General features: G+C 42.5%; 1 protein-coding gene across 2 annotated transcripts in view; it reads right to left on the reverse strand.

The window, feature by feature from the left end:
* Positions 1-6558: 6558 nt before the first annotated feature.
* kremen1 (kringle containing transmembrane protein 1) overlaps positions 6559-27204 on the reverse strand; it is a 75999-nt gene continuing 55353 nt past the window's right edge. Inside the window, exons 4-10 of one of the 2 annotated variants that reach the window (XM_084053964.1) lie at positions 20863-20987; positions 18275-18428; positions 17298-17407; positions 16529-16751; positions 12880-13095; positions 10595-10679; positions 6559-9524 (exon numbers count right to left, since the gene is read on the reverse strand). In XM_084053964.1, the coding sequence (XP_083910090.1) occupies positions 9365-9524; positions 10595-10679; positions 12880-13095; positions 16529-16751; positions 17298-17407; positions 18275-18428; positions 20863-20987 (1073 nt within the window). In that variant the 3' untranslated portion in view covers positions 6559-9364. Of the gene's footprint in view, positions 9525-10594; positions 10680-12837; positions 13096-16528; positions 16752-17297; positions 17408-18274; positions 18429-20862; positions 20988-27204 lie in introns of both variants that reach the window. The other variant, XM_084053963.1, reaches the window with a different exon arrangement.

Below are 27204 nucleotides of genomic sequence, written 5' to 3' on the forward strand. Positions count from 1 at the left end.
AGCACTACATCTCAAAAGCAAACAGTGTACCTTTTCTAGATATTTCATGAGGATTACCTTTTGCCAGGGCACAGTGAGTTGTAAATAAGAACTTATATTTATAAAAAACAAAAATAAAACAAAACAAGTGTCCTGTTATTGTGTGTGGCTTTGTCTCTGTTGTTTACACCAAGGTGCTTGTAATTATAAAAAACAAAAATATAACAAAACAAAAGTCCTGTTATTGTGTGTGGATTTGTCTCTGTTGTCTACAATGGACTGTTTGATGGGACACCACCTCTTGGGAATGAACCACAGGGCAAGTTTGTAATTGATACATTCCGCCAGCAGAGGGCAACAGAAGATCACATGTCAAGTATTTTATGTCTGCTGTGTGTGTGTGTGTGTGTGTGTGTGTGTGTGTGTGTGTGTGTGTGTGTGTGTGTGTGTGTGTGTGTGTGTGCGTGCGTGCGTGCGTGCGTGCGTGCGTGCGTGCGCGCGCGTGCGTGCGTGCACACTATATTCTGATAGTAGGCCTAATCATTACTATAGACTCTATAGCAAACACTCCATAGAATAGGGTGTTTGTTCAGTAACAAGGGTCTCCCCGTCTCTCCAGCTCTTTAATAAACATAAAATACATTTCCAGGTGGGTTGCAACATTTCAACTAATCAGGAGAGAGTACCCATTTATCGGTTTCAATTTGATATGGTTCAATTTTCAATGTTGTCTGCTCATTTATTTTTGTCATCACTTCCAATTCCACTTGTTTATCCTGTTTCCTGTATAAGTTGTCTCTCCTGATTGGATGCAATTGGTATCCCGACCTGAAAATGCATTTTCTGTTCAGTGTTCACTAAAGAGCTGGAGAGGTAGGGAGACCCTCGCTGTTACTGAACAATCACTCTATAGCAATAATTATAGAATATATATAGTTTTTTAACACTTAGTTTAACAAAGGAATATCACTTACCCTACCTTTAATAACAGATTCTTATGATATTTCATGGCAACAATGTACATTACTGTTTTATCACACATAAACTCAAACCCTTTAGACTTAGTAAAACGGACCTGAGTTGGCTCTATACTTGGACCGCTATTTTCCGTCTATACCAAATCTCTTTGTCAAAAATAGCAGATCTAAAAGCTCAAAACAGGACGCGTTTTGGAGATCTGCAATCTTTGGCTTATGATAACAATGCACAATTGCTGTTTATTAGGTTTTAGGCTACACATAACATAACTCAAAGTGGAAGCTTCTCAGGTTACTTTCGTCCAAGACTTCTGAAGAAGCTTCTATCTGATCACTGACCAAGACTTTTACTACATTGTCATGTCAATAAATAGGCCCATTTCTGTTTCTGAAACATTGCCCACACAGTCTACTGCTAAGTGCAGATCAATGGGGAAATACACTGTTTGGAAGGACTTGTAAGGCTTTTCTGAAAGTTGGATGCATGGTTGGCTGTGGAATTGTACTGTCTGGCACTGTACAACCAAATGTTAACCTAAATGCCTAATTTATGCTTGGTCATACAAGAAAGTACAAAGCAGGCTATATACTGCTGCCAAGTTTATAAACAAAGTGATATTAATATCAGCCCTTTAAAGGAGAAATTCAGCCATTTTCAATTGAGTTCAGAAACAGTTCAGAAACCTGTCATCATCAGTAACATCATCTATGGGGATTCCAAGCTAATAGAAACTACAGCCTTTCACTTCCTGGAAAGTTAGCATGCTGAAATAGAAGCCATTGTTCTTGCGTTAAAGCCTCACTATGTAAGTCTGTTTTAAATGAATAAAATGAAATTTTGTCCAATCTGTACGGTAGAGTTTGTTAATACAATATAACTTATACAATTGGGGTGGTTGTATTTTGTCTCCCTGCTTTTCTATTGAGACATTTAGATTGTGTCAAAGGTCATGTCTCACCAATAGCAAAAGGATCTGACCGAATTTTGACCTGATGGTCAAGATTAAATATATCCCCTGACCAAGGAGGCCGGCTCTATGAGCTCAATGGTAAGCATTTCAGCACTTAAGCAGGAAACCATGTTCAAATCCGGGGTAGAAGAGGAAAGTTACATAGCGCTGCTTTAATAACCAAAAGAAAAAGTATGAAATCTTGTTTGAAATGTCCAAACCTGCCTACCGATGATGTCACTGGTAGTGAAGGTTTCTGAACTGTTCACACAGCCCTCCTCTATAAGACACAGAGTTAGTACAGAAGGTTGAAGATGGTTTAAGTGCTCCTTTGCAATTAGGCTCTTTAACTCCATAGCCGCTAGGCCAGTGACACCTTTTTAATGCTTTTTATGCTTATTCATAATATAATATTTTTATATTTGTCGCCCTCTTTTTGTGATGTGTTTTTAACTAACCTTTTTAACTGTATGTCTGTATGAGCTATGGGATATCTGAATTCTCTTCAGGGATTAATAAAGTATATCTATCCATCTATCTTAACAAAAGTTCACAGAAGAAAGGTCTTTCGTGAATTAACAAGCATCACAAATGCTACAGATTATTACATATCCGTTTTCATTCTCATTTCTCATGCTGTAGGAGTTGTGAGGCTGACCACACACTGCTCTCCTCTGTTACATGTCATTGCTGTCAGGCAGAAACCTTGTATCTCCGTAGTTCAACCTTTTATGTTTTCTTTCTTCTTCGTAATTTAACCCCCTACCTCATCATACAGTGTCACACAAAAGTAGTGAAAATAGCAGATCTACAAGGCCACAACGCGTCGCATTGCGACGCGTTGTGACCTTGTAGATCTGCTATTTTCAAAATGTTTCAAGTTTTTTTTAAATAATACTAAAAAAGGAGCGGCTTTGGACATACAAGGTTTCCTGGCGACAGCACCGATGTGCAGGTTGCACGGTTGACCTCCGCCCAGTGCGGAGTCAATGGGTTGCACATGGAGCTTTCTCTGTGTGTGTTTGTATGTCTACAGTACATGCAATCTGGGACTCATTTCACATAATCTGATAAGCAGCGGTTGGAAAGTCACCAAATTTAGAGGTAAATATTGTACTTTCTTTGAGAACTTTAGTAACAAGTTAATTTGCAGATTTAGAATACAAAACATCCATTAACCACTTTATACTTTGGCTATTTGAAAATAGCCATACAAGCTCACAACACGTGAACTCGGAGATCTACTATATTCAAAATTAATTTAGACATTTTTAAAAATGTGAGTACTTTTACTTTTGGTACCTTTACTCAAGTACAATTTTGAATACAGGACTTTTGCAACAGAGTGGTATTGCTACTTTTACTTCAGTAAAAAAAATCTGCTATTTTCACTATTTTAAATCGTTTTAAAAATAATAAAAAAGGAACGGTTTTGGACATCCAAGGTTTCCAACAGACACCAACGATATGTGATGATAACTTATAAGTATTTAGCTTCAGAGAACAGGAGAGCTCAGATGAGCCTCCATGCAGACATCTGTCTTCATCTGTTCACACATGATGAAAATGGAAGAGTATAAATTGTGTTATTTTAGATTAGATGAATCAGCACACAAAGCGGTATTAAGAAACATGCATACAGTGTTTATTTTGCAACCATGGACACATTAAATAAAACTACAAAGGTACTTCACTTAATACAAAAGATAGATTATATCCCATTCACGTACAAAATAACAATAATTTACTGTATAAATTAAAATTTTCACTATTTTGTTATTTACAATTTCATGAAAACAATATGCCCCCCCCCCCCTCCCCCCTCCAAGGTCAAGGACACTCACATCAACCACTGATTCTCAACGTCCGGTTTGGGGACCACCAGAGGTCCAAAAAAAAACTTAAAGGGTCTGCAACTCTGTGTGTATAAATGGATCCAAATGGACTCTTCCAATTGGTTCCATTTGTACACATTCAGAGTTAAATTACCACTGAGGATTTTAGAGTGCAGCTTGGGGTCCCAGTATAGTTTAATTGTTAGTTAGTTGTTGATGTTTGATTGTTCAGTTAACAGAGGTCTCCCCGTCTCTCCAGCGCTTTAGTAAACAGAAAATACATTTTCAGTGGTTCTCAACCTTATTGATTTCAAGGACCCCCTTTGATTTACCTTTGTATGTTTTGTTGCTCTGGAACCCCAATGTACACAACATCCTCAGTGTGTTGAGAACCAGTGACATCAACCATAGCTTGAGATGACAGCGTTTCCAGCGCTGGAGAAGGTAGCGTGGAATCTGTCTGACTCCAGGACAATACACAGGATGAGTTTGCACACTACGCCACGCTATCCAAACACATAAGCCCTTGTTAGATTTTACTTGGCTTATCGTGGATTTGTCAAGTGGTTCTCAAACTGTTTCATGTCAAGGACCCACAAATGTATATGCTTTTGGCCCGCGGACCCCCATCTGTAAAGATTTTGTGCCAGGGATGTGATTTTGTGCCAGGGATAAGAGAAGATTTGTGTTCAAAAAGTTTATCATTATTTTTCATAATTATTTGTTTTTAACAGCCGGTGTACAAGCTCACAAGGAGATCGGCTATTTTCAAATAGCTTAAGTATAAAATAAACGGACTTGCTGATAACTCATTTTGCGGGGGACCCCCTGGAACCCCCCCAAGGACCCCCAGGACTCCCCAGACCCCACTTTGAGAACCACTGAAAATCACTGGATTTGACCGTACATAAATCTTCTCTTTGACTGTTTCTTTCATTCTCTCTCTTTCTCTATGCATGGACAGCAGACCGCTCTGAACATTACAGACCCAGGGGGTGTGTGCTCTTGTCTTAAGTTGCGATAATTAACATGAGTTACAGTCCAGCAGACAGGAGAAATATAGCATGAGGTCACTATTAGACAAACTGGAGAACATTGGGATAAACCTGGCCAGCATTGTTGCCCTCCCATGACATTAAAACCGTACCTGCTGTAAATCCTAAGACTTGAATTCCACTTTTTTTTTTGTTAAAATATATTCTGATAGTAATCATTGCTAGAGTGTTTGGTCAGGTAACAGGGGACTCCCCGTCTCTCCAGCTCTTTAGTAAACAGAAAACACAGGTTTTCAGGTCGGCATACCTATTTTATCTAATCGGGAGAAAGAACTCATACTGTACATAACAGGGTACAGGATAAACTGTGACTGGAACACTAGCAAATTGAAGCTGATAAATGGGTCCTCGCTGCGATTGGTTGAAACTGGCAACCCTCCTGAAAGAGTTTGTGTTTACTTGCGAGCTAGAGAGACGGGGAGACCCCTGTTACTGAACAAACGCTCTACAGCAGTGATTACTATCAGAATATAGAGCTTTAACCTTTTAACAAAAAAAAACTTTTGTTTTCACAAAAGTATCCCTTACACTACCTTTAACATGAGTTACAGCTCAGCAGACAGGATACATATCGTCTCTGTTGGGTGGAAACCTCATATGTCCAAAACTGTGACTTTTCAGGATTCAAATTCAAAAGCAGCAAAAGTAGCAGATCTACAAGCTCAAAACGCGTCGCTTCGCTTGTGGATCTGCTACTTTTGATGCTTTTGTGTGACGTGTTAGTATGATCACGTAGGGCGTTCATTTACGCAAAAAACACGATGATCATGGAGATAAGAGGTTTCTGGTTTCTGCCCCGACAGCAATGATATAGAATGAGGTCACTATTAGACAAAGTGGAGAACATTGGAATGAACATGGCCAGCATCAGGTCGCTCTCCCATGATAGTATAATCATAGCTGCTGTAAATCCTACTATAAGACTTGGATTCCACTGTGACCCCACCGTAAGCCTAATTTATAGCCCACTACATCGTAACATGGTCCCGTGCTTTTGATGAAAATCAGTGATTTTAACCACTTGAACCCTAGCATCCCTATTCTGGAAAATAGCAGATCTAAAAGTTCACAATGTGTGCGTTGTTAGCAAGTTTTGAGTTTGTAGATTGGCTATTTTCAGGCCAAAATATTTGGTGTAGAGCAGGGAGAAAAAGAGCGCCAGAGCAAACTCTGGTCAAGTTTACCAAGTAAAAAGGGTTTAAGTGGTTAAGTTATTTTCGTACAACGGAGCAAAACTTAGGATTTAGGCGTGCAGTCACGAGTGCTCAGGTTGATGAACCTCTCTTAAGTTTGTTTCCTTGAATGAAGCTGAATAAAGAGCATGCCATGCAAGTGGGGGCCAAATGTACTGTAATTGCGTTGACATTTGTTGTGCGGAACAAATCTTAAGGAATACTCTCCAACACCCAAATTCTGAAACAACGGCACTTGCTATGCCAGTGGTGCGGTGGCAGATTGTGTGACCTTTCACAACCAGTTTAAATGTCACAGCAACGCACGGAAATGTCGGAACGGAAGCTGCAGAGTGCCAAGGATTGGGTTTGTTTTTGGGTATGCTGTTTGTTTTGAACTGTTTGCGTTGGAAACAAAGTGGCCAGTAGAAGGTCCATTCTGTCAGGGTTGGATTTGTTGGGGGGCGGGATCATGCATTTCCTTTTGGGAAATGTAGACTGTCAGATATGTTTGATCAAAATGTAACAATTCACATTAAGCCTGGTGTCCCTCTTTTGGGTAAGTAAAATCTTTTCAAAATCTGTCAAAATCTTTTTCTTTTGAATACAAGCTCACAATGCGTCGTGATGTGACACATTTTAGAGCTTGTTGATCTGATTATTTTCGCTATTTGTCGCACAACAAAGTATGTCCTCCCTCTGCTTTTTACATTTTTACAAATCAAACCCTGCATCCTGAAAACTTAAATAATTTACAGCTGTCGAAGAAAAACAACAAAACAGTGTTCCACCTCCAAGCTAAGTGTTGATTGATGAACAAGAACAAAAAGCACTTTGATGTGACTGTCTCTCAGCTGCTTCGCCGAGATACAAAATGAAAGAGCAAACAAAAAATGTCATTATTCCCACATTGAATTACACAATATACAACAACATTCACCCCCCGCCCCCCTCCCGTAATCAAAAGACAACTTAACGCGAACAATATGTTCAGTAAATGTCCGAGACTACACATAAGAGCACACAAGAGATGAGAAACATAAACAAAATGTTCTTGTAAAGCTTTGCCTGTTTCTACTCTATTTAAAAAAAACGAAACAATATATCTGTTCAGAAAAGAAAAACAAAAAAAAGTCATCACCTGAATCTTATCATTTAATATCTCTTAAATATAAAGGTTCCTGTAAAAGCTGTCATTGTGTCCACAATGGACTTAAGTTACTTACTATTATTTAAAAATTACTATAACTTGATTTATGACAATCGCTAATTTTGCAACAAAAAAAAAGTATGCATCCATTTCTATGGTGGAATATCTGTTTCTGGAGTGAAAACCCTCTCGTTCCTTTGGACACCATTGCTATTTTAAAGAAGTGCACAGCCCTCTGAGGGAAGCCAGTGGGCTTTGTGGAAGGAATGGATGTTGGATTTTTGGAGAGGAGTGGAGAGAGGCGATCCTTAAGGCACTCGAATGCCATCAAACCGGAAAGGCTGCCGCCCACAGCCATGTAGAGAACCTCACATCTTCCCCGGGCTCCCTAAATGGCAGTTGTCTACAACCTTAAATCACCCAACGCCTTTTGCTTCGTGATGCTATTTTCTTCTCTCTGCCCAACTCCGCACACGGGTTCAGTGATGTGGTGGTAATAGTTATTCTCACTCTCTTTTTTATTTTTATTTCGGAGTGGTGATTCACTCCCAGAGTTAACTGCCATATCTACCGTCTTTATGGTTTATTCATCCCCCATTCTCTCCTCTGATAGTTTGTGTTCAACGGAAACAGTAACACTATGAATAGTGAATATTGAACTAATACGGATCTTTTCGACTAGAAGAACTAAGTGAACCGCACTGTGCTGTGAAATGTATTGTTTCCATGTGCCACGGCTCGGTTTCAGAGCCTTGCTCAGGAGGTGGTACTAACCACCAACATATCGTTGCTGTCGGGCAGAAACCTCTTATCTCCATATTCTAACTTTCTGTGTTTTTTCACAAATGAACGCCCAACTTGATCATACTACAGCATCACACAATAGTAGCAAAAGTAGCAGATCTGCAAGCTTGAAACGCAGTGCGAAGCGATGCATTTCGAGCTTGTAGATCTGCTACTTTTGATACTTTTGAATTTGAAACCTGACAAGTAACAGTTTTGGACATATGAGGTTTCCACCCGACAGAGACGATATCATTTCAATAGTGGATCTACAAGCTCACATGTTGTGAGGCTATTTGTTGTTTTTTATTAGTAAATTGTTCTGTGTACCTTCTCCATCACTGGTGGTTCTAGGTAAAATGGAGAAGTAAACTAAAAGCACATCGCAGAACTTCAAGGGTTCTGGAAAGTTTCAGGTTATGGAAGGTTCTGGGTTACCCTTTGTAGTCGAAAAGAGACATAAGAGTTCAGTTTCCCATAACAACCCTGGATGGCGGTCATTTCTCTACATGAGGCAGTCAGGAGAGTTGAGTAAAAATGGATGACTATTCCACTTTGTGTGTCCATGTCACATACATGTGTCTCCTCCTCCCCCATCATTCCCTTGCTAGCAATGAAGCTTTGGTCACCGTTTTGACTCAGAAGCACCTGGAAGAGTCACGCATCCCCGTTTTGACTATTGCGCTTAGGGACAGTGAAGTCGGCCATTTTGTGCCTGGCTGTGGAGTACCTTCGGGGGCGGACTGGTACTCTGGAAGGGTTTTTTGGAGGGCAACACGCTCTGGCCCTCAGCCTGTCTTGGGACAGGGAACTCCAGTGACTAGGGACGTGCACAATGGGGATGGAACCTCAAGCGGCGGCAGTGCCTGGAGAGGTAGAGCGGGCCGCTTGGGATTTGGAAAGTTCCCGGTTCGATCCCCGGCTCCCCCTGGGTTAGTGTCTGGGTTAGTGTCCTTGAGCAAGACACCGAACCCCAAACTGCTCCCGGTGAGCAGGTTGGTGCCTTGCATTGTTTTCCTCTGCCGTCAGTGTGTGAATGTGTGTGTGAATGGGTGAATGTAATGCACATTGTAAAGCGCTTTGGATAAAGGCTCTGTATATGAATGCATCATTTACCATTACTAAGAGTACATGAGAACCCCACTCGTCTTTGTCTCGGAGCGCTGTGATATCCTCCTCGCTCTTGTCGCAGGCAGCAGACACCGACACCCTCCGTCCTCTCTTCTTTGGTGCTGAGCTAGGGGAGGGCTTGGCTAATGGGCCGTTTAGTAGCAGTCAGTCGCCATTAGCCACTCGTTAGGTCATTAGCTCGTTAGCTTATCGCGCCCACCCCTTCCCATAGAGTTTAATTGTCTGTGGGGCCTTGCGTCTGACGGGCCTGGCACAGAGTAGTGGTAGTACTGGCGGTAGTAGTGGTGGTAGTAGTAGTGGTGGTGGTGGTTGTTGGTTGGTGTGCAGTAGCCCTAGTTGCCCACCAGGGGGCTGAGGTCTCCGTGGTGGTTTTTCAGCTTCTTCTTGAACAGGGAGATGGTGGACGGCCGGTACAGGATGATCCAGGGTTCGGAGGATGCCGTGCTCTGGCTGCAGCTGTCCGACCCGCTGACTGTTGGGATGCTTTGAGACCTGCGAGGTGGAGAAGAGACCGATGGGGGTAGCGTTAGTATAGTTGACTAAAACTAACAAAATAACGCAAGTTAGGATTGGAAAAAAAATAGTTTACTGAAATCAAACAAGGCAAAAAAAAAGAAACTAACACACTGTTAGTTTTTTTTCCCTTACTTACTTAGTTTTAGTCTTTCACAATATTTCATACATGAGCCTATTATTTTGGATGGATATGAAATGTTATCTTGTAATATCTTTAGCTGTGCAAAATGGTAAAAAGAAATCTGAATTTGTCTTATGCTGCCAATGTCTGATATTAACAATGGACAGTACTACTAGTGCTATATTTTGGTGTCCTAAAACGCGTATGATTGAGTTCACAATTGGTTCCCTCGCTAAGTTTTCCAATGCTTCTTACCATGGTGTTTTTAATGTACTGTATGCAGAAAACAAGGTCTGTGGTGAACACAATAGAGTTTCATGCTTTGTTCGGACATAAATCATACCCGTTAATATGTCAGCCGTGGACTTTGAAGTTAACATGCTTTTTCAAACTTTGATTAACTGCGTATGTTGTTCAAAAGAAATCACAACAAGTGTGTTCATTTGTGGAGATTATCTTGTTGAGCAAAACGTGTCGTATTATGGTAAAATGGCTTTGTTTGCTACAAGAGCTTATTTTCATAATTTGTCCAACATGCAACACAATAACTCCTTTGGAAATCTGTGGTGGGAACTGGGAACCCGCCGCGGAGGTAACTACAAAAAGACATCATCCTCTTAGGCTTAAAGGGATATTTCACTTTCAAACATGTTTTCATTATTATTTAATTTTTCCATTTCCCTGGGAAAAGAATGCTAGTATGTCACAGGGACGCACCCCCCCTTTACCCTTGAAAACCCCTTGACGGTTGATGCTGAGTTCCAAGAAGGGAGGCATTGGGTCCACTTTTTTTTGGATTAAACCCCAACCTCCCATTGCCAGGACGGACACTCTAACCACAAGGCCACTGAGCTAGCATGACAATGTATAAATGGGGCTTTATTGTGACGGCGGTCAAGGACGTCTCCTTGCACCTCATACTTACTTGACTGTCATATGCAGAAGTAACTTGGCCACCATGGCGATGACCGTCAGAGTGAGCAGGGCGGCCAGAGCGTAGATGGTCCACACTGTCAGAGAGAGAGAGCGAGAGAGAGAGAGAGAGAGAGAGAGAGAGAGAGAGAGCCGTTAGCGGTCAAACAGCAGGGGGCGTCACATGATCGCAGCGGGGCGAACAAATGGAACAAGACTTGGAGAGGAACCAGGAGGAAAAGCCACACCTGTTAGCAATGTTCATCCAGAGAGTGGATGATACCTAGCCAGCGCTATGATGTGATTAGGGCTGTCACAATCACCACATTTTAGTTGCCGATTAATTGTTGTACAAATAATTGCGATTTTCAATTTACTTGTGTTTTTGGCAGAAGAGTATGTTAAATACATCAAAATTACTTTTCTGTTTGCTTTTTTAAGATTTTCAAACACATATTGCACATGGCAGATATAATAAATTACTTAAATATACACAGAAATGACTGACAATAATGTATTATGGACAAAACAGGCCATAATACATAACTATTTAATACTTTCAGAAAATGACAAAAATAGCGGAAAGAGCTGACCTACAAGCTTATAACGCATCGCAATGAGACGCTATTCCCACAGTTTTTCAAAAGAGGAATTCATACATGACGAACGGAAACGATTGTGACGATTACGCAAAATTACTGCGATTATCTCAAATAACTGCGACTGGGGGGGGGGGGGGGGGTTATGTAATAACTGCGAGCAGGTCTTTTACACATCGCAGCGGCGCGAACAAATCGAACAAGACTCGGAGAGGAACTGGGAGGATAGGCGCCCCGCTCGGCGGCCACACCTGTTAGCAATGTTCAGCCAGAGAGTTGTCTGGGCTGGATGATACATGGCCAGCGCACATCTGTTATTGTCTGATGTCAGGAACACAAGAGGCTGCCTTCTGAGGGCAAGACTCCTCGGAGCGAGAAAAGAATCATGTTTATGAGCCGAGTAGAGTTACATGGAGCTGATCTGTCCGTCCCGCACTGATTTAATGACAAGTCCAATTGTGTTCAAGTCTATAAACATCAGTGGTGGAAGAAGTACACTTGTTTTTTACTTAAGTATGAGTAGCAATATAAGTAAACGTACTCTCATTTTTCAAAATTCGTCAAACCTTTTCAAAAAGTGCACGTGATGCGACACGTTGTGAGCTTGTAGATTAGCTATTTTTGAATAGTCAAGGTATAAAATAGGTAGCTTAAGTGTTTAATGTATGCTTTGTAATAATCAGAATTTATAAAGTAAGCCGTCAAATTATTGTAGTTGAATAAAAAGTACATTTGCCTCTAAGATGTAGTGGACCAGAAGTATCAAAGTATAAAAAGTAGTAAAAGTACCTCAAAATAAGTACAGTACTTGAATATCAGTACTTAGCTACAGTGCTTTCCACCCCTGCCGCAGACACTTCATGCTGAGTCACTCAGAGTGTGGCGTTACTTCAGAGCGACGGTCATATTAGTTCTGGATGATATATAACTTAGCAGCGATAGACCGATAGTATGATGTTTATGTAGCCAAAACATTGATATTTCCCATGTGTAAAAATACTTCCCCAGGGAATGTGAATGTGAGTTGAATTTGTCATGTATCCTTCATTAAAATAGTTCTATAACACAACTACCCTGGTGGTCTTGGGTTTTGCAACAGAACCCTGTGCCTCAGTGGCCGAAGAACCAAAGACAAAGAAACCGAAATCATGCTAACACAAATCCTGTCACAATTATTACATAAACGCCTGATCACAGTTATTTGAGATAATCGCAATTATTTCGCATAATCGTCAGAATCATTTCCATCCATCTGTGTACATTCATCAGTTGAAAAATGTTCATGCATTTTCAATGATAACGGAGATGAGCTGGTTTTAGTTTGGAAAGTAAAGCATTATTAAATATGGCCTATTTTGACCATAGCACATTATTTATTTTGATTACTGGTACCAGTCATTGTAGTCGTTTCTTTATAATAATATATTATCAAGTTATGCCCTGAGCGATTTCTGTTTTAAAAAGCCTGAGGCAAACACAAATGTAACTTTTTATGTTACAATGTTCAATGTCTAAAACACAATTAATCGTCAAGTACAATTTAATTATCATGACAGCATTAGCCCCAAAAAAACAAAGAGTCCCAGAAAGGCCCAGTAGAAGGTGAGAGAGGTTTAGGTACACAGTATATATATATATATGGTGGGTGGGAACATACTAGCGCTGTGGCCGGTGGTCTCGCTGCGTCCAGCCCACTGACCTGGCATGTTGTGCTCCGGTTTACCGGGACTGGACGTGATCACGTAGAGGATCTGGGAGGAGCGTCCGTTGCCGGTACCGTTGGAGCGTTCGGTGACGGCGCCGGGGCCCACCCGCGGCCCCGCCGTGCTGGACACCTCCTCTAGTCTGTCCTCCCCAAACTCTTCCTCATCCTCCTCCTCATCCTCGTCCTGCACCGTTCTGGTGCTTCTCAGCGCTGGAGAGAACACGAGAACAAATCAGAATCACTTTCATTGTCACATCACAGGTTTACAGGCGTAAAGAAGTGGGTGAAAGTATTGTTTTTGTACCACCTCCATCATTCGTAGTTTTCAGGAGGAAAAGGGGGTGGGGGGGGGGGCAGGGAGAAAAACTTGAACGAAACTGATGAAGAAGACAAATCTGACATTCACACAAATGTTTTTGAGACGTTTCTATGCATTCACCCATATGTTTGATATTAGAGTGTGAATTGACCGTATTCTAAGTCAGTGGTTCTCAACCTTTTTAGGCCGGGACCCCCCCCCAAAATCACGTGGGGAGTGGGACTCCTCTGGGGGTCCCGACCCACAGGTTGAGAACCACTGTTCTAAGTGGTGGTCTACCACCCAAGAGACCACCAAATGTATGTTTTGGTTGGTGAACCCCTGCTGCTGTAGTGTTCCGTGTAGTTGAAACCAAACCCTGTGAATCCCATGCAGAATGCAGACACTACTTGGCCCGGCTCTGTACATCTCCTTCATGAATGGTGGCTGCTTGTTAAACCAGTGTGGGATTTTTTCACATAATAACTCAACCTGCCTGTGATGTTCCCAGAACGCCCCACATGTTCCCCATTTCGCTGCCGTCGGGCAGAAACCTAGTATCTCTATATATTTGTTTATATGTTTTTTTTTAATTTAATGCCCTATTTCGTCTAAACATACTCACATAGAAGTAGCAAGAATAGCTGATCTACAAGCCTAATTTTGGATTTTTTGTGTGTGTGTGCGTGCGTGTGTGCGTGTCCGTGCGTGTGTGTGTGTGCATGTGTGTGTTTTATAAATATTGAATCAATGAAAAGTATTAACAAGAGCCTGTAACTAAATGACAGAACTACATTGGATCCATTGGAACACAGGTTCTTTTTTTCCATTTCCTGAAAAGTAACGGCTTTGGACATACAAGCTTTCCACTCGATTTGGAAACAAAATGAAGCGCTTCAGACCCCAGCTCAGCTGAACGCATTCTTCCGACGTCATCTGAGAGTGTTTATCCTGAAATTACCATCCTGCCAGACCATTCAGCACACCACCATGGACACGTTATTCCCACTGTCTGTCTGTGTCTCTATACTGTAACTCTGTATCTTCTATCTAGAGCTGGGCTAATTGACCGGAAATACATATAAACCCACATTTAGAACCTCTAACCGACTTAATCTTTGCTCATATACAGGTAAACCAGGAAAGCATCTGTCATTTTAGATTTTCGCGTTGGCTATTTAAATAATTGTAAAGGTTTTATCAACTGATAATAATGTAAACACACAAAGGTTTTTGTATTTTTTTTTAAACAAAACAAATTAAAATAATTTTTGGAAAATGAGAATTGATTCTGAATTGTCCAACAGTAGAATCGCGATTCGTATTCAAATATTTTTTTTCTCACACCCCTACAGTACAGACCTTGTCAGAGTACTATGAAATAATTGTTCATTAATTGTAATCGAGGCAGAAGTTTGAAATAATCGTGATATTTATATTTATAACCACTCTGTTAGCATGATGTTCTCCTTCAACATTTCCCTTGTCCCCCAGTCCTTCTCTGCGTATCTGTAAAAATTACGACTTGAGGCAACAACACCTCTCTCTTTATGGGGTGACCCTTTCTTATTAAATGCCTCACACCATTTCTAGGCTGCCAAGCCAGGAATGAGATACAAGCACAGGGAGAATTGTCTGCGTGTCCACGGGGTCAGATTCTGACCTTCTGATATTGTTTTTCAGTATGGAACACCAGCAGGCAACGACATGACAGAGAATTACAAATGGAGGCTGGTGGAGGTGGATGAGGGGGGCAGATTGCCTCCTAGTGTGGCTGTGACACAGAGCCTGAATGTCAGCCGCGTTGAAATGTCTCTAGGGCTGGGCAATATGACTTCAAATCAATATCACAATTATTTCACACTTTTGTCTTGATTAATGAACGATTATTAAAACAAAAAAGTGAAAATATCAGGTCTTGTCACTATGAGTAAAATATCGGCTATTTTAGCACACCACCACAGTACAAGAAAGTATAATACAGCTAGGGCTTAAATGATTGATGCGACAAAATGATTTAGTCGCTTAAAAGAAAAAGGTCTATTGGAGTTTTTGGGTTTGATTCGTTGATATGACTTTTTTTTTGTTAGAAAAAAAGAGCTTCTCAATTATTTGTTTATCCAACATAAGCAAGATTAAGTAAGTTATTGGTTATAAATGTCGGTTTTAATATATTTTTCAGTTAATTGCCCATTACTAGTGTTTGCATTGCTTGTGCCTAAAAAGTTTTATCTGCTCTGAATACTGCAGTGAGTATGCACCTTATATATATATATGGATATATCTGGGGGGGGGGGGGGACAGCCGACGCAGCTTAAAATGCATACAGCATACCTTAAGTTTATGGGTTCCTAGAAAAACAAAACATTTAAAAGGCAAGCGTCACCCGGGGGCCTGTGAAGCATTGGCCAGCAAATGAAAAGAGAATAGCGCCTGGCGGAGCTGCCATATCTGCCTCGCCAAGAGGCTAAGAGGCATTAGTCTGCTCAATTTAACAGCGATGAGGGAGCCAGGTTGCTATGCAAAACTGTCACACGAGCCAGGGCGTCAAGCTCCACACCTGCACATGCAAATAACGCTCTCGCGGAGGGAGAGAGAGAGAGAGGCGCATTCGGTGGCGTTGGGATTACGATATCACTCCATAAACAGTAAGAGTAAAAGAAAGTCTGTAAAAAGTCTGTAAAAGACTGCAATGTCATTTCAACATGACTTTGTTTGTATAGATGTAACCTCTTTGCAACGTGGATATGTACAGATGTATATTGTCGGACAGAAAACGTATTTCAGCCTTTCATGTTTATTCACTCCCCTAAATTAATTCCCTACTTTGTCGTAAACGAAGGTCGTGCAAAAAAAAAGTTTGAAAGTGAAAATGAAAGTGGTTAAGTCTGTCTGCTTCCACCCGAAAGCGACGACATAACACGTTCCTACAAAGCGATGTGCCGGAGCTGCTGGTCCTGTACTGCATTGGTTCTCAAATGCAGTACAAATGCAGGTTCTCAAATGCAGTACACAGAGTTACAGACCCTTATGGGTCTGTAACTCTGAGAGTGGAACCAAAAATGGAACCAAATGGACCCGTTAGAGTCAAATTGACTTAGATTTCACAATATAAATTGCGGTCCAAGTGATAGAAATGCCATTAAATGGGGGTCTGTAGCCCTAATGCATGTCAAACAGGTGATCCTTGAAATTAAAATGGTTGAGAATCACTGCTAGAGCCGTAAAAATCTTCTCTTATGGGGGTCCCTGGCATATCTTTTGAAATGGGGGTCCGCGGGCCAATAAGTGTCAATTTGGGGGTCCTTGACATGAAAAAGTTTCAGAACCACTGGTGTAATGTACCTTGGTAGAGCATGGCGAACCCCTGGGCCTGGTTGGTGCGGTCCGAGTAGAAGTAGAGGATGACATAGTCTCCCGTGACGTTGACCAGGCTGCGCGGCGGGTTGCGGCCGTCGAAGCGCGCCACCACCTGGTTGGTGTAGCCGTCCAGCAGCTCCACCATGTCCGTCTGGTCGGAGATGTCGAAGAAGGTGAAGTTGAAGAGGATGGCCGACGCGCCGGTCACCTGGATGTACGATAGGGGTGCAACAGTTAAACTCAGTTAAATGATAATCGATCATTTAACTGATTAAAGACCTGAGGCCTATTCTACAAATGCCTTCTAAATCAGTAGTTCTCACATTTTATTTTTTTTAATGTTCAAAAATAGCAGAAGTACAAGCTTGCTGTGAGCTCGTATACCTGCTATTTTTTTTATAGCCAACACAAAAATCTAAAATGACACAGATGCTTTCCCGGTTTTAATGGGTTCATGAAATAATCCATTAATAATTCATCCCTATTTTGGGCATGTCATTATGCAAAAGGTAAAAAGCAAATTGTAGAAAAAAATAACAATCCAAAATTGAGAAAATAGCTATGTCCATGCTCGCGAGCTTGGACCACAATTGAACTTATAGATCGGCTATTTTCAGAGTTTTTGCAGGACACTGTTGTGCAACAAAGTAGAAAATAAACGTAGGTTATTATTTTTTTTTCTTGATTATTCGATCAATCAAAAAAGTAATCGATAGAACAATCCCTAATATCAGCAAAGAATGGAGGTGCCTACATGGATGGTCCAGTAACAGACACGGCCGGCGTTGTACTTGTCGGGGAAGTCCGGGGAGTAGACGACACCCGAGGGAGAAGAGTAGTTCCCACCGCACGCCCCGACTCGCGCTGGACAGGAGAGAGAGAGCACAAGGAGGAGAGAGGGGATCATGGTCAGAGATACAGAACAGATCATAGATAAATCAGTGATTCTCAACCTTTTAGCATTATTATTTCAAGAACCCCCAGTTTGATATGCATTAGGCTATGGGCCCCCTTTTATCTCTGTGACCCCAGTCTACATTGTAAAATCGTCAGTGTTCATTTAACTCTGAGCAAGGGTCCATTTGGCCCCCTGGTGGTCCCCGGACCCGACGTTGGGAACCAGTGGGATAGATAATCATATATTGCTCTTGTGATGTCAAAATGCAGCCAACTGTTATTTATGACGTTATTTAGTTAAAGGAGTAGTTCACCCAAAAAATGACTTATTTTCTATCAATTGCACACCCCATGAAGCCTTGAATCCATGGATTTATTTGTGTTTTTGTCGCATTCCTTAGCTAATAATTTGATTCCTGTCTCCTACCAGCTAATGTATCCGGTAGGAGACACAAAGTAGATTATTTGTGTCTCCTACCCGAAATACAGCCGGGCATCAAATTATTGGCTTAGGAATGCGACAAAAAACAAAATAAATCCATGTATTCAAGGCTTCATGGGGTGTGCAATTGATAGAAAATAAATCATTTTTTGGGTGAACTCCTCCTTTAAGTTAGACTTTTCAATAACAGGTTCATGAGAACAGGTTCTTTACATCATGTGTTAAAATATGTCTGATCAAATTAGATAATGATATAGAAGACATAGTTTTCATTCATCACAAATTACAGTATACATAAGTGGCTCGATGAAATAGAATAGATTTGGACCAATGATGCTGCGGCTGACCCGAGAGATCATTTATGGAGTAGATAACGTTCATCCCATACTCACTGTCAAAGATGATGACCCATCCGTCTCCGCCGCACGGTTGGGTGTGGTCACCGAAGCACACGTGGTTGCACTCCATGCTGGGCGCCTCGCCGTGGGTACGGAGGTCCTGGTCGTTGCCACAGAAGCAGGCGTAACCCGACTCCATTCCAGCCAGCTGTGGACCACAAGAGGCGTTTAGCACGGCGGTTCTCAAATGTCCCCCAAATGAAAATGCATTTGGCTGCGGAACCCCATCCGAAAATATTCCAAGATTTTTTGAAGCCGACGTATATAGGTTTAAAGTTTTTAAACATATTATGCTGGGGACCCCTCTCAAGGACCATTTAATCCATTGACCATGCATGAGCGTATGACCACGACCACGCGCATGTCGTGCAGGGAATGATTATCGTATGCCCTCCGAAAAAACCTAGAACACACCACTGCCCCCAGGGGTCTATCCATGGAGCCCTCCTTTTTTCCCGCTACACAAAATGTTTCCCGCTGTTCAAAAATAGCAGATCTGGATTTACAAGTAGATCTACACGATCACAACAACACGTTTGGAGCCATTTCCGCAGAATGTTCACAGCAGGATAGGGACTCCAGAGTTCTTGTGTGGATATAAGGTTTGGACTTTGGACTGCTCTCTTCGCTATGGAGAAACAAAATAACATAATTTATTTGTGTCTATAGTCATTAGTTTCTGTGCTAATGCTGTAGTTCATGATCCCATGTTGACATTGTTAATAAATGTCTCTGACTGACCTTGGTCTATAGTTTCTCCTATGACTATGAGCTGACTTTAAATCAATAGCACCAAGTGTGCAACAATCATTTAAAATCAAAACAATGAAACTGGTACTGACTGCGCTGTGACGAGGAATGCGAAACCGTCAGAAACCATCACATATCTTGACCCCGACCACCGCCAGGCCCCGGTCGTAGTCAAAAGCGCTATTGTCTCCTGTTGAAAGGGATGCCATTGTGCAATTTTCTGCCACTAAATGAATTCACACAATTGAAGGTACTGCATCATTTCCCACTCTGCCCCCTTTCCTCATGGAATAGGAATTTATGGAGGCTCTCTATACTCTCTCGCCTCTTGCCAAGCCAACATGTGTCAAGCCGACTTCCTCGCTGCATTTTTACAGATGAAGAAATAGCTTGGGAACACCAACATGAATTCCTCTTGTCTAGTGGGGGGCGAATTACCAAGCGATTCACGGGCGAGACGTTTTGGGGGGCATGGAGGTTGTGGGTGGGTGGGTGGGTTGGTGGGTGGTTCTTCTGAATCACTCACTAACTCATCAGACATTCAGACAGGCTCATTGTGACGCAGCCCCATGGGACCTGCATTTCCTGCTGCGGATCTGCATTCGTGACGCTTAGTGACAGTAAGCGGATGACTAAACAGAGAGGCAGATGACGGCGTACCACGCAGTGGTGAAAAGTAATCAAGTACATTTACTCGAAAACTGTTAGTGCAATGTCAAGGTACTTTTACTCTCCTGGAGTATTTCAATTTTTCACACTTTAAGCATCTACTCCACTATGTCTCAGAGGTAAGTTTTCACTCAACCACAATGATTTGACATAACAAACATACATTAAGCGCTTGAGCCCTATCGTACACTTAGGCTTTAGAAAATATCTACAAGCTCAAGACGCGATGCATTGCAACCTGTTGTGAGCTTGTAGATCTGCTATTTCAAAAAAGATTACAAATTTGAGTGCTTTCACTTTGGCACTATTACGTATATTTTGATGCCAATACTTAAATACTTTTAAGTATAATTATGAATACAGGCCTTTTTCTATAGGCCTAAGTAAAATAAATCTGAGTACTTCTTGCACCACTACCCAGATATAACACACGCGTGCGGGGTGGGGGGGGGGGTAATGTCTCTGTTACAGAGGGTCTAATTCTGGGGGAGCTCAACCCGGATGTGTTGAGAAAGAGAGAGAGAGAGAGAGAGAGAGAGAGAGAGAGAGAGAGAGAGAGAGAGAGAGAGAGAGAGAGAGAGAGGATGAGCAACCTAGCATGGTTTACAGATGTGGCAACCGATACCAGACCCAGCGAGTTGCGTTGAGGAACAATAATTGTTCATTTCCAGCTGTCAGCCTTGATTGCCGAGCATGATTTGTCATCTAACGCTCGGCCCGGCTTGAAACCGGAGGTTCAGTTGCAGCGCTTAAGAGTGGAGACTACTCATAACCGCGCCGGGCATCACTGTCTGTTCATTCATCAGGAAATATACTTCAACAAAATGACAGCCTGGCCCATTACAGCTCGCCTGATCACTGCGGTTGCTTAATGTTCCTTTTAGGGAATTAAATATAGGGACGCTATGTTCTGCACACACCTATAAAAGGAGACAGGTGCGTAGGAGAGAGCCCAGAGGCATACAGTACAAATCGGAGAAACACATGCGCAATATCTATACTTGCAATTAAAACAATTATCTTACATTACGGCTGGGCGTTAAGACTTCAAATCAATGTTATCGTTTATCATAGATCTGCTATTTTTGGCTAATGGCCCCACCACAGAATTTGGATGCTGGGGTTCAAGTGGTAAAAAAAAAAACAGTTATAAAACATGTCACCTTGTATCGCTGTTTCCTGCAGAAGCTGATGCAGTTCTGGATGGTGAGCTTGTTGGAGGTCTCGCTGGTCCCTGTCAGGGTGGGAGGGTCACCGCTGTCTTTGAAGCAGCCCAGGTTCCCTGGCACTGTGGGACACACATAGAGATGCAACAGTTCATCAAACTAATCCATTTCATTCATTATAAAAAATAGAAACTCGATTTTGGGAAATTGAACATTTTAATTTGGCGTTTTTCCTTCAAATTGTTTTAAAACGAGCTAAAATAGCCGATCTACAAGCTCACGATGCATCGCAATGCGGCGCTATTTTCACAAGTTTCATCCAGACAGACAGATACAGAGATCTCCATATATGGGCATAAAAGGGAACAGACAGACAGACGTACAATGGGTATTGCATAACCGGGTGGGGCATCCATTCCCAACTTGCATGGTTCCCGAGCAGTTTTTATAAAAGACATCACACGCCCGCAGGTTGTGGAACCTTGTATGGGGCTCATTGCTCCCTTTGAGATTGTCATGGTTTTACGAGTGGAGACGGACGCAGGCCCACCTCCAGGAACGTCTACGTCTATGGTGACACACTGTGTCCGACTGATGCCACCACCAGCCCAGAGGAAAAAGAAGGAAATACGTATCTAACCAACATTTTGTGGCTTCTGGTTTTTGTGCCAGTGGCCTAGACATAGACGCAAATGTGAGCCTGACAGAAGAGGAAAGAGGGGGGAGGAGATGGGAAGAGAGGTAGAGAAGGACCGAGGGAGGGGTGAGTGGAGGGCATAGGGACGTTTGAGTCATAACAAGAGTGATGGAATCTAGAATATGTATATTGTCTGGTGTCGTGGAATTCTGCATCAATTAGTAGTTGCTGAGGCAAACGGCGTCTGAGACACGTCACGTTATAAGATAGAAGGTTAATTCATGAGCTCATGGGAGAGGTACGTTAAACATTCAGGGTGGGTGGTGGGGCAGTAGAAACAGGGAGAGAGAGCCTAGTTATATACAAAAGATAAGAGGGGACATTGTTCGTGTCACGGGACCAAGCTGTACTCTAAACAATAGATACCAGACCTGTGCCATTTGACTGTCCATGACCACAAGGAGTTCCCAATGCAGCTACGCCCAAATATGGAGTGTGTTGGTCGGATTGGCGGCGCAACGTACTGTATGTGTGAGGGCCGCATAGTAGCCAGAACCTCTGGTAATTGAAAACAACACTTGTTGTCCAGTGCTGTACACAGACCAGAAGGTAGCTAAATCATAAATACCAAGCCCCCTGAGTCACTCAGAGGGTGATCGGTTAACCCCTGCTGCTACCCTGGGGGTAGGAGGAGGGGTTAAAAGGTCAGCGATGTAGGAGGGGGCCAACCCATTTAGAACTTTGTAAACGATCATGCAAATCTCAAACTCAACTGTAAACTGTACTAGCAGCCAATGTAGAGAGGACAGGATAGGGGTAACATGGTCCCCCTTCCGCGTACCCGCCAGGAGCCTGTCTGTCCATCCATCCATCCATCTCTTCTAAGTTCTAACCCAGCTGGGAGTGCCTAGAAGGATTCAGCCATGATAGATGACCAAACCAAGTGTACACTGTACAAATGGTTGTATTGTATTGTATGTATTATGTATTACTGATGAATTGAGTGCAATTCATCAGGACCACCAGCTCCCTGGATTTGTTTGTGTAATCCTTTTAGCATTTACCTGTTACTGTACTGCCTGTACTGTTAACATACTTGTTTATAAAGTATTCAATCAATCAAAAGTCTCTCACGAATGACAGAGCCTCTCACCCTATCCTTAAGGTAGATGCCGGCCAACCTCCTGAGAAAACCCATTTCGGCCGCTTGTATCCGCCTTCTTGTTCTTTCTGTCATGACCCACGTTTTATGAGCCCGGCCGCTGCGTTTTGGACCAGTTGCAGGGACAACAGGGACAGTGTATAGGGAAGTGCAGCAATCCAAGCGGGATGATATGAGGGTGTGGATGATTTTCTCAAGGTCTTGGACAGAGAGACACGGCGACGGTACGGATCTGGATATAACTGGCTTTTACTACTGCATTAGCTGCTCGTCAAACTTAAAGGCAGTATCAGAGAGCAGCACACCAAGGTTTTTGACATGGGGCTTAACAAGGGTGGACAGGTTGCCAATACCTTTTTTATCTGACTGACAGAATCATGGGGGCCAAACGGAACAACTTCAAACTTGCTTTCATTCAGCTGTAGGACGTTTTGTGCCATCCAACACTTTATGTCCTCAATGCAGTTCATAAGGCTGACTAGTTTGGACTGGCGCTTTGGTTTCAGGGGGAGATAAAAGATATGTGTCATCAGAATAACAGTGGAATGGGAACCAGTTCAAGTCAGTGCAGTCAACACCAGCCCTGCACTGGAGGCGGTGTAGGGAGATGCTGTGATCCATAGTATCGAACAACACACCCATTTTGCTATTATAGTAACATTATTATACAAAAAAAAACAATTAATAAAAACGTGAAGATTTTCAGAAAACTGATTCTTTGCTGTCATAAGCCTGTCTGAAATCTCTCCATGATATTGTTTGTGTAGGTAGGGCAGTAGTTGAGTGAAGATGACCTTTCTGGGGATCTGTAACAACAGGAATGTTAGCTTAGAGATAGGTCTGTAGTTAGTGGGCAGGGAAAGGTCAGAGTTGTTGTTTTTTTAGAGGAAATATAGGGCTGGGCAATTAACTGAAAATATATCAAAACTGACATTTAGAACCAATAACCAACTTAATCTTAAAATGGAAAAGCAGTTTTTCCCCCCAACGAATCGACAAAAAAAGTTCTAATGATTATCAACGTAACCCTATATTATACTGTGTAACAATGGGGGGGGGGGGGGGTGTAAAAATAGATATCTGCTATTTAGAAATGTTTAAAATCATTCATTAATTGTAATCAAAAAGTTTGAAATAATCAGGATATTTATTTTTTATAGCCCTAGATGGAACGGTACCAGCGGCCACTGAGCTGTTAATATTAGAGAAGATGCTGGGACCGGCTAAGTCAAAGACATCCTTCAGGAGGGCAGTGGAGACAAAATGAAGGTTTCATGGTGGAAGGGAGGGAGGGAGGGTAGTGTAATGGGTGGGAAGCTGTCCAAATTTGGATGAACAGCCCATTGGGACATCAAGTCAAGTGCAACAGCAGCAAATTGAACATCCCACATCCGATTGCTTCTTCATTTGTGATTAAAATGGCTTTACTGTTTACTCTTCTTTCACTTTCCAATCTTCCCAGGTGAGATGAATTCAATAAACAAAAGTCAATGTCTCATCTCCAATTAAGTTCCACTGTGAATGTGAAAATGTTTGCCCAAAAGCTGTTCCTTCTTATTAATTGGATTTGTATAATCCAACAGAAGGGACCAAAATAACTCATTAAAGGAGAGAGACAGACTGCTATGCGTATGTTGGGGGCCTGGGGTGACACTTAATTCACACCAGCAGATTTTTCAGTCTTTCACTGACGTCTGAGAAAGCGACGAGATTGAATGCATTATCTATGGACAGGAGCAACCGAGAAAAGCTCAACTTTAACTCTGCCGCTGTGTGGTATGACACAGAAGTAGCTAATCAGAAGCGCGATGTGCTCTGAACGGAAGCAGTGAATATTGATAACGTTTCAAATTAGCAGGTGTAGGTGTGAAATTAATCAAGATTGAGTCTTACCTAAAATGTTTAAATCGTTATACAAACTGCTGGCTTTGATCTGCTCGGGGGGCTGGAGCTCTCACTGGTGCACAACTCATCTAACATTCAACATTTATGAGGGTGTCACTCATACTTCGGCTCGGACACGCAATATTTTATTGCATTTTGCAAATGTCTGCACTACAGGCAATCGCTAGCAGCTGCTGGTTTGAATTCAGCGTGAGCTTTATTGTTGCGATCATCAAAGGTCAAGTGGGATGGTTTATTTCAACTATCTGTACCACCACAAAGATGTTTGAGAAGCGTATGGTCCAACTAGAAACAGGAATGTTCCAGTTTTATTTGAGGCCATTGAGCCACATTAAGCTTCAGGTTGTTTTTTGTTCTTACATTTTTCAGTATTTTTTTTCTTTCTGTTGTTGTTGTTGTTGTTGTTGTGAAAACCAGGATGACTATGAGTCACTATGAAGACCACACACTCGTGACTGGGGACTGGTGGTGTTGCCAACGTAAACCTGACGGCAGTCACAATAGCACTGCTGCATAAACACCATGGGAAACACTCTCTGTCTGAGAGAGGCCAAGCTCTTGATAGTGTTTAAACGCTTGACCACATGAACCCTAAGAGTCCCTATTCTGGGCATAATAGGCCAACATTCTGCAAAAATAGAAGATCTACAAGCTCACAGCGCGTTGCAACGCGCCCACCCATCTGACCACTTCATATGGTCATAATGGGTGGGCCGTGTGCATTTTCAGAGCATGTTTACTTTAGTGATCAATCGATCGGGCTTGGATCAGAGGAACTAACATAGTATACTTAAAGGAGTAGTTCACCCATTACACACCCAATGAAGCCTTGAATTCATGGAGATTCCTAAGCCAATAATTTGATGACCGGCGGAGTTTCCAGTAGGAGACTCCTACCGCCTCCTACTCTGCCGGTCATCAAATTATTGGCTTAGGAATGCAACAAAAACTAAAGAAATGTATTCAAGGCTTTACGGGGTGTGTAATTGATAGAAAATAAGTCATACTATTAAACTACTCCTTTAAGCTCCCATTTATCGGTATCACAAAGAAAACATTTTGTTTTCCAAGGAAAAAATACCACCGATATGTTATTATATTATATTTAAAATCTTAGTGTTTTGCCAATTATTTGGGGGCCCACTTGCGACATCCTCACGGCCCGGCCCGCTGGTGGGAATCGCTGATGTAAGGGCTTTACGCGGTTAAGGAGAGGACAGTGCTAAAGAGACAGAGCGAGAAATAGAGAGAGAGAGATTCTGGGACACTCCCTGCGTCTCACCCACGTTTTCCTGACCGCAAAGTGACCAGCGAGCTCTTGGCCGGCGTGGTGATTTGCCGCTGAGAGAAGGAACAGCGTTTGACAGATGAGGACGCTAAGAGTCATCACTTAAAAGTTCACCACCGCGTGTTCCAACTCCCTCAGACCAGCTATAAATCACACCAAATATACCGTTTTTTCAGTTTTCTTTACAGGCCCATCCAGCCCAGGCTTTATGAGAGGATTAATATGACGCTGTGCATCATTTAGAGTGAAGGCACAGCACTGCTTGTACCAGATTATACCACGAGTTAAGAGGCAAATGTGACAGTTTATGGGGAAATGCGGGCCAATGAATAGGTGCTTCATATTTTAAGGCTGAGACTATAGGGCTGGGCACTTAACCGAAAATATATCGAAAACCGAAATGTAGAACCAATAACCGACTTAACCATGCTCATGTAACAAAGCGACACAAAAAAAGTTCTAGATAGATTCTTTATAATTGACTTAATTGATTAGTATGAAGAACCACTTAAGCTCTGTATTGTACTTCGTTTTAATGGTGGCATGTAAAAGTAGTGAAAATAGGCAATCTACAGCTCACAACGTGTTGTGCTTGTAGATCTGCTATCTGTGTGATGAGGTCATATCAATAATAACCCCCCCCCCCCCCCCCCAGGTCAGCGAAGGAGAGATAAACACCTGGTGAAGAACCGGCAACCTCCCACTGAGCAAGGCAGGCAGGTACCACTTCAATAGAGCGTGTTGAAAAAGAAAAAGCTGTGTGTGTGTGTGTGTGTGTGTGTGTGTGTGTGTGTGTGTGTGTGTGTGTGTGTGTGTGTGTGTGTGTGTGTGTGTGTGTGTGGTGGGTGGGGTGCTACTGCAGGGCCCGCGAGCCAGATTAAAGTGCAGCAGGCCTCTTTTTTCACTGGGCTTTGACAAGAAGATTGCAGACTACAGTCAGTTTATCTGTCTTTGTGCTCATCTTGGTCCCAGGGGCTAATGCACAGCGATGGGACCGCCAAAACGCGGCGGCAGGTGGAGGGATCGTATCGCAGCAGCGGTCCTCCATGGAACCGGAGATGGAAGGAAGGAAGGCGGCATTCTCCGATAACCCCCCCCCCCCCCACAGCCTCCACCCCCACCCCCATGCCCTGCAAACGCTGCCTCAAAGGAGCACCTAATCTTCGTATAATTGGTCTTACTAATGCTCATTATTAGTCGACTAGTTTCGTCATTTGGTGGGCTGTGGACAGTTCAGAGACCTGCCTACCAAAGACATCCCAAAGACATCATCGATGTGGATTTCACGCTAAAAGCCTTTCTCTTCCTGGAAAGTTGGCGTGCCGAAATAGAGGCCATTGTTCTTCC

This window comes from Gymnoscopelus microlampas (assembly GCF_963454915.1).
Source record: "Gymnoscopelus microlampas genome assembly, chromosome: 4".
Lineage (NCBI taxonomy): Eukaryota > Metazoa > Chordata > Actinopteri > Myctophiformes > Myctophidae > Gymnoscopelus > Gymnoscopelus microlampas.